General features: G+C 44.5%; 1 protein-coding gene across 1 annotated transcript in view; it reads right to left on the minus strand.

The window, feature by feature from the left end:
• The window catches only part of SDK1 (sidekick cell adhesion molecule 1), a gene marked incomplete at its 5' end in the record, with an annotated part of 210,307 nt that overhangs the window by 26,057 nt on the left and 171,754 nt on the right, over positions 1–12,496 (minus strand). The window contains 5 exons of the mRNA XM_039381463.1: positions 332–457; positions 1,636–1,797; positions 4,894–5,031; positions 5,807–5,993; positions 7,683–7,798. Of these exons, the coding sequence (XP_039237397.1) occupies positions 332–457; positions 1,636–1,797; positions 4,894–5,031; positions 5,807–5,993; positions 7,683–7,798 (729 nt within the window). The remainder of the gene's footprint in view (positions 1–331; positions 458–1,635; positions 1,798–4,893; positions 5,032–5,806; positions 5,994–7,682; positions 7,799–12,496) is intronic.

Raw genomic sequence — 12,496 nt, forward strand, 5'->3', positions numbered from 1 at the left:
GTCCTTGTGCATGAAAGATGCTGTAAGCATTTAAATTACTTTTAATTATTATCTATATTAGTTCATCTGTTGGATGATTTTCCAGTGATGTAGCACAGTGAAAGCCAGAGCAGTCGGGGTAATTTTCTGTGACTGCTCCTAAAGAGGAGAAAATATGCTAAACCACATAATAAACCAGTAACAGCTTAATAGTGTCTGGAAACACGTTCTCTCACAAAATCCCATTACCTTACTGGGATGACAAACAACCTCTCCAATGTGGATGGCTTCCAGCATGGACTGAAGGAAGGGAACTCATGATATCAAGCTCTCTGTGTTACCCATGGCTTACCTGAGGGTCGTGCCTCTATAATGTAGCCAGTTGTGGGTTTTTCTCCTGAATCTCCCTCAGTCCACCGTAGCGTGAGCCCAGAAGCAGATTTTGTCACCAGAATTTCCTGAGGGGAGCCAGGAGACCCTGAAGGATGAAAGGAGAATAGCAAATGGGGGTGGCATCGGAGACAGACTGTACTATGAATTTCTTCTACTGATTTAGGGGAAAAAATTATATAGCAATGTTGGTCAACAAATAGGCAACATAAACCAGCTCAATATATTACTGTCCTAATTATTTCACTAGTTCTAGTACCAGCAGTTAAATATCAATGGCTGGGGTGTACAGGTCATGGAATCACAGTATCCTGGAACATCCTGAGCTGGAAGGGACTCACTAGGATCATCAAAGTCCAACTCCTGGTCCTACACAGACAGTCCCAAGAATAAGGTACCTGTCTGTAGAAGGCAAGAGGAAAAAGTCCTCTCATTTTACCCATTAGCATTACAAACTTTGCACATTGACACTGCTATTTCTGACTTCAGAGGTGAAACCAGCCTCCCAAGTTTCAGGGAGAGGGTTGTGGGGACAGCCACTGCCCACTGGCTTGGGAAGATGCCACGGTTACAGAAGATACTCTTTTTGTACTCTCTGTGGTGTGGTGTGAGAGTTAGACTGTGGATGTGGAAAACAACCAAAAATAGGAACTGTGACCACTGCACTGATGTTCTGTGACTCACCTGACAGGCTGGTATCATTGGAGGGTATTTACCTTGTTAGATTATGTGTTTATCAAAATCACTGATCAAATAAGAAAACCAGGCTTCAGGTACAGACACCGACCCAAGCGGGCAGCGCTGCTGCACAGCCTGTAGCTGCTCTTGACACATCAAAAAATCCACAGATCTCTCCCTCTGAATAAGCCAACGTGTCAGGAGAGAATAATTGTAAATTCTTTCTGGTTTTACACCCAGGAACCTCTGCTGGTTCCGGCAGTTATTCCAGTTCTGACTCCCACCGCAGAGCAGTACAGTCAGAATTATGCACAGCGCTGTCAGGCTGCAGCTCTGAAATCCCTGGCTAGCCCCATCTGCATTATGATTTATTTACACTGTTTTGTTTATTCACATCAGACTTACGGATTTCAGGAGAAATGAAACATGTTTTTCATGGGCAGTTGTGAAACCCACTGAATCACATCCTGAGCTCTTGTGACTCAGCTTCTCCTTGGCTTGGAGATTCCTGTGAAGCCCTGAGTGCACTATTCCCATAGGTTTGTATAACTGATCTGGCCTGTGACTTGCTTTTATGGTTCCACTTACCTTCTGCTGGCCCAGCTGTGATGTTGGCTTGAAGTTCAGGTCCATAGGCAATGGTTCGGGCTTGCACTCGGAATAAATAGGTCATGCCCTTGGTGAGATCACGGACCTTCAACCAGCGCTGCCAGTTCCCTTTAATGTCCACAGTCACCACCTTGCTCACCCCTGGAACAGCCACGCAGATAAAAAAATAAGAGAAGGCTGCAATGCCAAAATAGAAATCAAGTGGAGCTTATTACATCTAGATGGTAAGTAAAATTATCTAACAGTTTGCTAAGAAAGTATTTCTTACAATTAGCAGGAGTTTAAGTAGTGATAATAGCCAATTTTCAGCACTGATAAGTATAATTAGAGTTTAAGCTTGATAAGTGGGTACTGACAAGGAAAAAACCTTACAACACAACTGGGAAATTACCAAGAGACTACATGTAACTTCACTAATTACTCTGGGAAGAAAGAGGGAGGTAAACGAAGAGGAGTGCACGTTGCAGGCTGCTTCCTAAGCAAGCATTTCTCCATTGGTGCTTCACCAAATAAGCTGCAACACTGCCTGGAGGAGGAAACAAGGGCCAGGTTTGTTCCATTCACCTCATCCTGCCATGTCCACCATCACCACGTGGATGCAGAATAAGGGATGTGTGCACCTCACAGGGACCTGGGGGCTACAAATGCCACGACAATAGGAGATGCAATCAAAGCACTGCGATCTTAAAAAGGCTGGAGTTGTGACTTGTGTTTCACTCTTCTCATTCTCTCATAATTTTTCTTACAGGGATGAATTAAAATCAGAGGTGTTTCCTTCATCAAGGTGCACAGTAGTTTCACCTTTAGGTTCTCAATGCTGCATAAAGGGCAGAGGGACAATGAGTGCTTTGAAAGAAAAAAAAAATCTAGTTTTCACTGAAATTTTCTACAAGTAAGTCAAGGGAAAGAAGTTGATTTATGAAGTATTTTACAGAACAGAAGGTTCAAATTAGAGAGTCCTTTTGGCATTTTTCTAGTTCTGTAGATGTACATAACTAATTTCAAAGCAAGAAGACAGGAAGGGGGAGAAGTTTTTCATGCTAGAAATGGCTGCTTGCTAGTTTATCTTTCCAGAAAAATACAGAAGGAAGATGTTTTTCAATCCAGATGCTTATTTTATGCAAATCAAGATGATGCTTTCAGTTTTTACCAGTTAATTAAAGAATAATGTCTAAGCGATTTCTGTTCCAAGTTTTCTCCCAGATACAATTTATAACTCAGGGAATCTTTCCTTGGCTAACGAGGAAGCAGTAAAAGTGCCCGCTCCTTCTCTAGGTGAACTATTTCATTTCTCTGAGACAAATCAGGAAGCATTTGTCAGTTTGAAGTTATGTTCAAAAAAAAAAAAAAAAAGAACTGTTAAAAAAGGCTCCAGGGCAATTCTGTTGTCTATTATTGTGTAAAACATAACAGTGTAAAGCTTAAACAATAAAAGGTCAAACAGGGAGAAAACTGTGCTAAAGAACAGGTTGCTGTTGGAAAGCCTGAAAAAATGGGCAGGTAAATGTTGGGAGGGGGAGTGGGATGGCAAGAGGGTCACCATGACAAGGATGCTCAGCCAAAAATCATGAATGAGTGGAAAGTCACAAGATGCAGGAAAAGGCTCCAGAGGGTCTGGTCCATCCTTATTGTTGCACTGTGGTGCTGGTATGGAGGAATGTGAGACCTGGGGCTGGAATGATCCTCTGGGATCACAGGATACATCAGTGCTGGCCCCACAAGCCTTGTGCTACATTCAGCACTGTCTCCTGCTCCATCTTCAAATTTGGCTCTACTTTGCTCTCTAAATAAAGGAACATGGCTTTTCTATCAGAGGAAAATGATGGCATCAAGGGAGGGATTCCTTATCATGACAGGAGAATAAATATAGTTGCTGAAAGAAAAATGTTGTCACAAGAGCAAATGGGTAGAGACTGGAAAATAAATTTAAGCAAAAATTTCCAGTCTGAGGAAGAGCCCTCCATAACCTCCCTGCTCTCATCAGGGGAAGGAGAGACAAGCTGGAGTCAGAGGCAGCACAAGCAGAAGTGGGGAAGAGAAGAAAGGAAAACAAAGATTCTGAGGATGTTAAGTCAAATGCATGAAGACAAAACATGATCTGACACTTCCATATTTTCAGGGGAAAAAATGTATTCTTAAACATTGTGTAGGAATGAATAAAAGGCAGGAAATGCCCAAACAGCCCCAACCTCCTGCATACCCTGTGCACATTTCTTGGTCAGAATTAGAAATGCTTTACGCATTAGCTCTTTGTGCTCAGACCTGCCAACCGTAAAGGCTGACAGTGCTTTTATTCTTGTGTTTTCAATCCTCCATAAAACTTTCTCTGTGCATGAGACATGGATATTCAGACAGTACAGATCATAATTCCTTACAGAAAAAGCAAATACAAGTGATTGATATCCTTATTTCTTTGGAAAAGAGTTTAAAATGGATTGACAATGGCTGAAATTACTCTCCCTGCTGTCACCCCGCCAAAGCTGGACATCCTATTGAATGATTGGCAATCTACCAGGAGTATAAAAATATTAATAAGACCATCCACAAACTTTGTCATCTTTTCTAATTCACCTTTGGAGTGAATTTACATTTGCTTTCAGGGGTATTGCCAAATCCTTCTCTGTTGCTGCTCTGGCAAATTAACCAAACATTTGTGGCCAGCACGCTGTGGTGGTCTAACTTAAAATCCAGTGCTGGGTTGAAAATACTGCTCAGAAACTCTTTGTAAAGACACATCTACATCCCCACAGCAGCCACCCTCCCCTGTCAGCCAGCAGCAGTGCCAGTGACGACGAGCACACTTGATGCCCAGGCAATCTCTGTGATAACAGAAGTGACACACGATGTGATAAGCAATACAAATGTGTCTGATGACTATTCCGGGATGGAGCCTACTCAGCAGTTTCAAAGCGCGACGTGGGGAGACAATCAGGGACTCTCAGGCTGAGCCTCCTCTTTGCCCAGACCAGGTAATGACGGCCATAAAATGACTTTTCAAATCACACAGACTATAGTTTGTGCAAGAAAATGAGAGGGGACAGACAAAAGCCGTATTCCACAGTATTATGGCTCGCTGAACGGTTTTGGCAAAAGTGGAATTGTTTTACTTACCCTTTGCCACCTGGCTTCTCTTGGAAAACGGCAGAGAGCAAGTGGGAAATTGGGCAGAGATGAAAGATACTACAGTACTACTCTGTCACTTCTCCATGAATATGTATGATCAGAGGTCTTTCTTACCCTGGACGGGAGCCAGAGGCTCATAGACTACTCGATAACCCTGCAGGACTCCATTTGCTGCTGTCGGCTCGCCCCAAGACACATTGAGTGTAGTGCAAGTGATTTCAGAGAACGCCAAGAAGCTGGGAGCACTGGGTGCTGAAAGGATTACACACAGATTGAATTGCAGGAGAAGTAATCAAGCTGATATACATATATATTATAAAACATTGGTTTGTTTGCCCAGCCTAAATCTAAAGGAAACAAGCTGAGAACGGGATTTATCAATTGTCTACAAATGTCCCGTAATCAGTCAGAAACCCAGCCTGTCCTAAAAACACAGGCACTCAGCTGCAAAACTGAAAACAAACAAGGAGACAGAACACAGAAGGGAAGGACCCTCAGAAGTGTGCTATGAGAGCACAGAGACTGATTACACAGCTCCTCTTCACAGCCACCACCAAGGGCACTGCCTTCACCCTGCACCAGAGCACTCCCACCACAGAATGTCCAGCACAGGCACTGCTCAGCCTGATTGGGTGGCTGCTGATCCAGTTTTAAAAACAATAAGAAGGAATTCTAAAAAGCATGCTAATCATCTCACAGGAATGTCTGGGCAACTTCCAGGCACTGGAGATGAGTTCCTTGGCATTTCCAGGTATGACAGCGGAAACAAGAAACAGTCCCACCGACTGGTTCCTTCTAGGCCAGCTTGTGAAGGGAGTGGTCCTTCTGCGACTCCATTCTCTCTTCTGCTCTATCCCTCCCACACACTCCACTTATTGGATGCTTTTCCCCCTGCCCTTCAAGACCATTACAATGTAAACCCAAACACCGGTGCCCTTCTGCATCCCCCCATTTCCCTCGGCCACTGCCCAGGTCCGTGCTGGTCATCCCCAGGTCTGAGCTGTGGGACAGGACAGCGTTCCCGTACCCGCCTGGTGCGTCCTGCCCTGCGAGGGGCTGCTCCGGGGGCCGTCCCCGGCGGCGTTGAAGGCGGAGATGCAGACCATGTACCGTGTGTGGCTCGTCAGGTTCTTCAGCCGGACCGTTGTCTCCGGGAGGAAAAGGACCTTCACTTTCTCCGTGTCATTCTGGGTGTCGCTCTCCCAGTAATAAATCTGTTGGGACAGTAAGAGAGAATCACTAAGGTTGGAAAAGCCCCCTAAGATCATGAGCCAAACCATGAACCCAGCCTCACAGTGTTCACCACTAAACCATGGCCCCAAGTGCCACGTCAACACTCTGAACACTTCCAGGGATGGCAATTCCACCACTTCCCAGGGCAGCCTGTTCCAATGTCTAACTACTCTTTCAGTGAAGAGATTTTTCCTAATTATCTAATCTAAACCTCCCCTGGCACAACTTGAGGCCATTTCCTCTCATCCTATCAAATGTTCTAGTATATCCTACACCTAGAAAATATCTGGGCATTGCAGCTATAAAAGACCAGGAAGATGGTGCAAGCCTTGCTCTGGACTCCTCTGTTAAATAGGATACTAAGGTTTTTCAGCATGTGCCAAACCTTTCCTTTTCGCAAATTCCCCTGAGTCCAGAGACCATGCAGCTGAGTACATCACTCAAAAATAGAGCACAGGCTGAAGAATATGGCCTAGTGACAGCAGATATGAGCTGCCAGAGTTCAGCGAGGAGAGGTCAGTTTTAAATTCTCCCTGCAATGCAAGCTGCTTGTCAGCACTGGCATCCTGATACAATGGCCCACAGCTCACCTCTGTACACTCACAATGGTTACATCACTGGTGTTCACAGGACAGCCAGGCAAATGCCTCCCTGAAGAGGGTAATAAAGTTTTTCCCTAAAGCTCCTTGAGGTGCTTTCCCCCATGCTTCCCTTACATAATTTTTATCCCGGTGCTGTAAAATTAGGCTTTGGAGAAGTTGTTTCCAAGAGGAAAAGTGGTGCCAGCCCTACTTATTGGACAGGCCTGGCAGCGAGAGCCTTACAACAGGCCAAAGCAAGCTAGAGAGTCGAGAGAACAAGCCAAGGCAAGACTCCACCTTGGCTCTCCAAGCCAAGCTGCTAAAGCCATCTATATATGTACAAAAGGGAAAGGACAGGAATTGATATATAAGGATGCTTGTTCCTGCCAAGAAGGGATGCCAGATTATTCACATTGGCTTGGCTTTCCTTCACTTATGGATCTAAATTCATGGAGAGAGGCAGAGCCAGACACTGAACCCAAGCCAAGCTCCAGTGTTTGTAGACTTGCCCATTTCCACTCTCTGAGGGTCCATTCTCATGCTGGAGATGCTGAGCAACGTGCCTCTGCAACGTGCTCATCTCCTATGAACCAAATGCAATTAATACTCCGACTTAATTTTGTTAGAGTTAAGGAAATGAAGTAATTCTTCCAAAATCTGATCTGGCTCAGGCTTCTAGCTGGGAGAAAGTTCTGCTCTTCCTAAAGGCTTGTACCATTTGATAGCTAGAAAGCTCAGTTAATTTTCTTCAATACATTTCTTGCCCCCAGCTCTTATGTGTCTGTGTTGCTTTTTGGAGCAGATATGTTGCCTGCATAAGTGGAGCTACCTCCTTATCTGCATGCCCTGTTTCCCCATGCTCTATTTGTCCATAAATAACAACACACTTTCCCTTTTCTCTCCTCTCCCCCTCCCAATCTCATTCTCTTTCTTTTGGTTTAGGGACTTAGTGCTGTTTCTGTACTGCAGTCTGAACGCTGTTTTAATTTGCCTTATGCGGCGAGGGCAACTGCAGTTTGTAGAGCTATCTCACAGGTAAATAGCAATGCCAAGCAAGATAAATGAAAACAGTAGAAACGGGAGGATTGCCTTGTAGCCTTGGATGTTCCCATTTTGGCTGTCGGCAGGAGGGGGGTCCCAGGTGAGCTCCAGCTGGCTTGCAGAAAGGGAGTTTACTTGGATGTTCTGTGGGGCCAGCGCCGGTGCTAGAGACAAAGGAGGGCAGAAGAATTAATAGTGACAAGCAGAACTAGTTCATATCCAGGCTGCAGTTTTCTATTTGCAGAAGGACCCAGGACAGACTCTGTTTATGCCACAAGTCAGCACAGGGAGCCAGCCCCAGGGTATCTGAATCACCGGCATGTCTCAGCACACGTGGAGTGAGGAGCAGCTGAGCCTCGGGATGTGGTTGTGTTCTGTTCCATGCAGGCTGAGTTAGACACTGAATCAATTCAGTCCTGCCAGCAGCTTTGGAGAAGAAAGGAGAATTTTGTCTTGGTTCTCTGGTACTGTTTGGGGCTTGCCTTTGTCAGTGGCTGATGCTCCTGATTGGCTGCTCCTGCAAGTCACCGTGAGCAAGGATTCCCTGTCACCATCACCCCGGGCTCCCTCTCAGCAGCAGCTCTTACAACAACTTGCTCCCAAGGCTCCAGGACTTAGGGCCAAAATACTGCCTAATATTACCTCCAAACCCAGTCAGACACTAATCAACTCACTAATATTTTATGTATGACAAAAAGACTTTTAGTTCGCTGCTTGTTAGCTCTGCTTTGATTACACCTCCACATGCACATGCTGGCTCACTTTGGCTCCTGATGACATTCTTTGCATTGTGCTGTGCTAAAAAACTGATCTTTGAGTGCACCTGGGTCACTCCATCCTTCCCTTTGTCAGGCTCCAACTTGGTGCAGGTGGATTTTCCTCCCCAGTGGCTAGAGAGGACACTCTGTTTTCCTGACCTGCTGTCTCTGCCTCCGGCAGGTTTTAACAGAACAGCTCACGTTCTGTTCACAGAAAAGGTGCCAAAGCGTGTCCTGTTCAAACTCCAGAAGTAGGGAGAGAAAGGCAGGGCAAAGGGTACACTCCTCCCTTCTCCATGCTCACGGTGCCATAGCCCTCACTCTGCCCACCTGAGAGAGTTGTCTCTTCTCTCTCTGCCTCTTTATGGGCCATAAATAGAAGTGATAAAATATTCACCACTCGAGCTGGATAGCCCCGGTTAGCTGCCCCTCTGGAGACTTCTTTCTTAAGAGAGAATGACCTTCATAAGTCACACTTTTCCACCAATACTCCCTCCCCCCAGAGTTATAAAATAAAAAAGTAATTAACACCCACTCAGCCTGACACCAACTATTTATTTTGTTCTAACTGTGTGGTTTCCATATTATCACTGCCCACCCTGCCGTTAATGGAAATGTTAATAACCAGCACCAGGTTGTTGTGACAGATGCTTGGGCTCATTATCAGAAATTCTTATTTACCGCTCCATTAAACGACAGAATCGCACAAAAAAACAATTCAATCAAAACTAACTGGAGGAATTTTAACAGCCACATTAATAATCCAAAACATAAATAAAGTTAATGTCTTTTGCATGTTTGCCATCGGCAACTCCATTGCAAAATTATCGCTATACAATTAAAACGTGGAAGGTAAAATTGAAAATAGCCTTTATCCCAGGGCTCCATTAAAACTATTTGTTTATTATGGTTTTTTTTGTTTCCTTTTTGGTTGGATGGTGAATGCATGAGGTGACAGTGACCATCAGTAAAGCGCAGGGGTGCACTTATCTAATTGCTGCCCTGCCTTCAGTGCTCGGTGGAGGAGCACAGGCAGCAGCAGCTGGCTGGCTGGCTGCCCTCAGTGCAACTGAGTGCTGCTAAGGACCAAAAACCTCAATATTTTGAGACTTTCACAGCACAAACCATAGCGTGAGGCCAAACTGATCACAGAGCACAAACCTGAGACACATCTGGGAGATTTGTAAGATGACACGCTCAGGGAAACAGGAATATGTACAATCACAGAAGAAAATGGATCACTTCAGCAGTGTATTTTATTTCTAAGGACTGACACTACTGTCTGTCCTGAGCTGACAGCTTCAAAGTGCTCTCAACACCCAAGTCTGAAGCAGCACCTACAAGAGCATTTTTGTTTGGATGCCATGTGCCAGCCTGGAACAAACACTGCTTCCGAGATGTGACCATCAGAAGAGATGGCGTGCGCAACCCACTGCCAGAAAAACAATGCTCTTTCTCAAACCCTTCCTGGAGCACATCTGAGAAATACAGTGGTTAAAAACTGCCAGGGATAACTCTGCACTGACACGTTTGCTGCTGGAGCTGCACTTTTGCTGGCAAGGCGGCAGAAAATTTGATGGGAGGAAGAAAAGAAAATACAGTGTGGAAAAAGACATTTCTCTTCGCTGCCCCAGAGCCTCCACGAGATGCAAATTGTTTGGTTTTGCGCCCTTTGAGTCTGTCCCTCTGTTCAACTTTCAAAGGCTGATGTGTCCCTCCTCTTCTAAGCACAGATTTCTTGTTGACAGCAAGGGACAGCAGAAAAGTGCTGCTGCCGCTTGATGTGGCTCTGTGCAGACAGCACGTCCCATTAAGGGTGAAATGAAATACTTCAAAAAGAAGGAAACACATCCCTAAAGACCCTACCTGTTTGCAATCCTAAACCATTCCCCGAATATATGGACAGCCTGTGCCAATAAAAGCAAGTGCATTGTAAAGGTGAATTCAAAAGGCTTTTACCTTCTAGGAATGCAGTTCGAGATTACTGAGCTCGAAATTTTTCATGGCTGTTGAAATCTCCAATACATAAAAAGCAAGGTTAAAGCTGCATTCCTCACACTGCTTTAGGTGTCAGTGACATTATCAACTATAGCAGGAGTGACACAGACCCCCGAGGGTCCAAACACAGCTCTTGGCAGGGGGAAAGCATTTCACTCTCTCTGAAAATAATATCTATGCATTCACAAAGTCTAATTCGGTGCACGTACCCTGCCTTGAAATCTCAGGCAGATATTTGTAAACTTCTCTTTTCTTATCTCATTTCAATTTACCTTTGAGATTCTCTCCTTGAAACTCTCTCTCAGCCAAAACGTAAGGAGAAAGACTGAGCAGGTTGTACAGTAATTAGTAAAAAATAATAACAAATATGTGCTGGGCTGATGTTGGCAGGATCACATAAAGACAACAAATCTATCTAGAAACGTGGTGAGAGTGTCAAAATGAGCCCATAAATAAAGTTACACATCTAAATCCACATTCAAACATATCACTGCCTTCATTTTCCAGCCATACCGAGCAGCCTCTGCTCTCACTGCAGGCAATTTGAGCTTGCAAATGCTTATAACCTTTAAAGAGAAGGTGTTTACAATCCCTGGTGGCCTGCCTGCTCCAGAGCTCTGTGCACTGCAGAGGGTTCACCTCAGCTCTTCTCACTTGGGATATTTTCTCTCTGGGCTGTGTGGCACCGAGAGCTTTTCATCAATATGAAACTACTATTCCTTTTCTCAGTGACAGTCACCACGATGCTCTGTGGCACAGGTAGGCTACAAATCCTTGTGATTCATTGTGTAAACTTAATAACTAGTTTTGTGAAGCATTCCTTGCTGCTCTTATATCTGCTCCAGTTTCTGGGTAGCACAGGATTTCTCCTCTACTGGTTTTCTAATTGTTTCTGTAATTCCAGTATTATGCCAGGAAATTCACGGACAAGTCTGGGACAAGATTCCCTGATGCTCACATGCCATTTGAATAAACATGCAGGCCAAAAACGAGGAGAAAAATGCAGTGAAAGAGGCTGAAGATTTCCTGAGCATCACCTTGATCCCAAACAATCCCAAGCGAATTTCTGTTTTGTAAAGACCTCTGATCCTTTTCTATCCAGCAAGCCTTTCCCTCAGTTCATCAAAGCATGCCTTGGTGAACATATCTGCCTTTACTCCCTAGTAATCGATATATTTGCATTTTGGTGTTAGCACCTAAAGGCCAGAATCTCATTGCACAATGTGTTGCATAAACACAGAAAAAAGAGACAGCTCCAGGCCCCAAAATCCTCTAATCTGTACGTCTCCACATTACAATGGAGGCGTGTTTGCAGCATGTTCTGAATATCAGCTGTAATGTTATCAAACTAGTGAGTAAAAAAAAAGGGAGAAGGCACAGCAACATTCACTGGAGCATGTGCTGATGGTTAAATCTTGCACACCAGTGCCTCCAAAGTTTACTCACTGGTTCCTGGCACACACAGCCCTGGAAAATAGGGCTGGGAAGGGTTTGGAGAGGGCTCAGACATCACCCTCCTGTGTCACACCAGGATCAGCTTGCTGGTCAGATGTTCATGTCATTTCCATCACTGACTTTCCAGATTGCCCTGCCATTCCCACACAAGCTCTGCCAGCATATCTCTATTTTAAGAACTCTTTAAACAGGGATATGAATAATACTGCTATTTTAAAAATAAAAATAAATTAGAGATAGATATAAAATACATAACAGTAACTCATAAAATAACTCTCGTAATTATTATTTTTTGATGCCTAACCTAAACCATCCTCAGTGTATTTAAGTTATATCCCTGCAGTGGCATGGAGAACAGATTGTTTCTTCTTCAGCTGTGGCCACTGCCCTCAAGTAGATAAGCAACAGTTAAGTGGATTCAAAAGCCAAACACAACACAACAAACAGAAGGTCACGAGATAAAACAGTGAGACTGATCTGCAGAACAGGCAAAGTGGAACACAAAGGGCTTTCCTGCAGTAAGGGCTTAGAGAAGGAATGCAAGGATGGTACCTCTCAAGACCAAAAAGGTGGATCTCCAGATGTTTGCAGTCACTCCCTTGCGTGAAGGAAAAGCAGCACGAGAGAAAAATGTTTGGTGTTTATTGGCCA

This window comes from Pipra filicauda, unplaced genomic scaffold, assembly GCF_003945595.2.
Source record: "Pipra filicauda isolate LSUMZ 115617 unplaced genomic scaffold, ASM394559v2 scaffold226_size1812527_pilon, whole genome shotgun sequence".
NCBI classification, from domain to species: Eukaryota; Metazoa; Chordata; class Aves; order Passeriformes; family Pipridae; genus Pipra; species Pipra filicauda.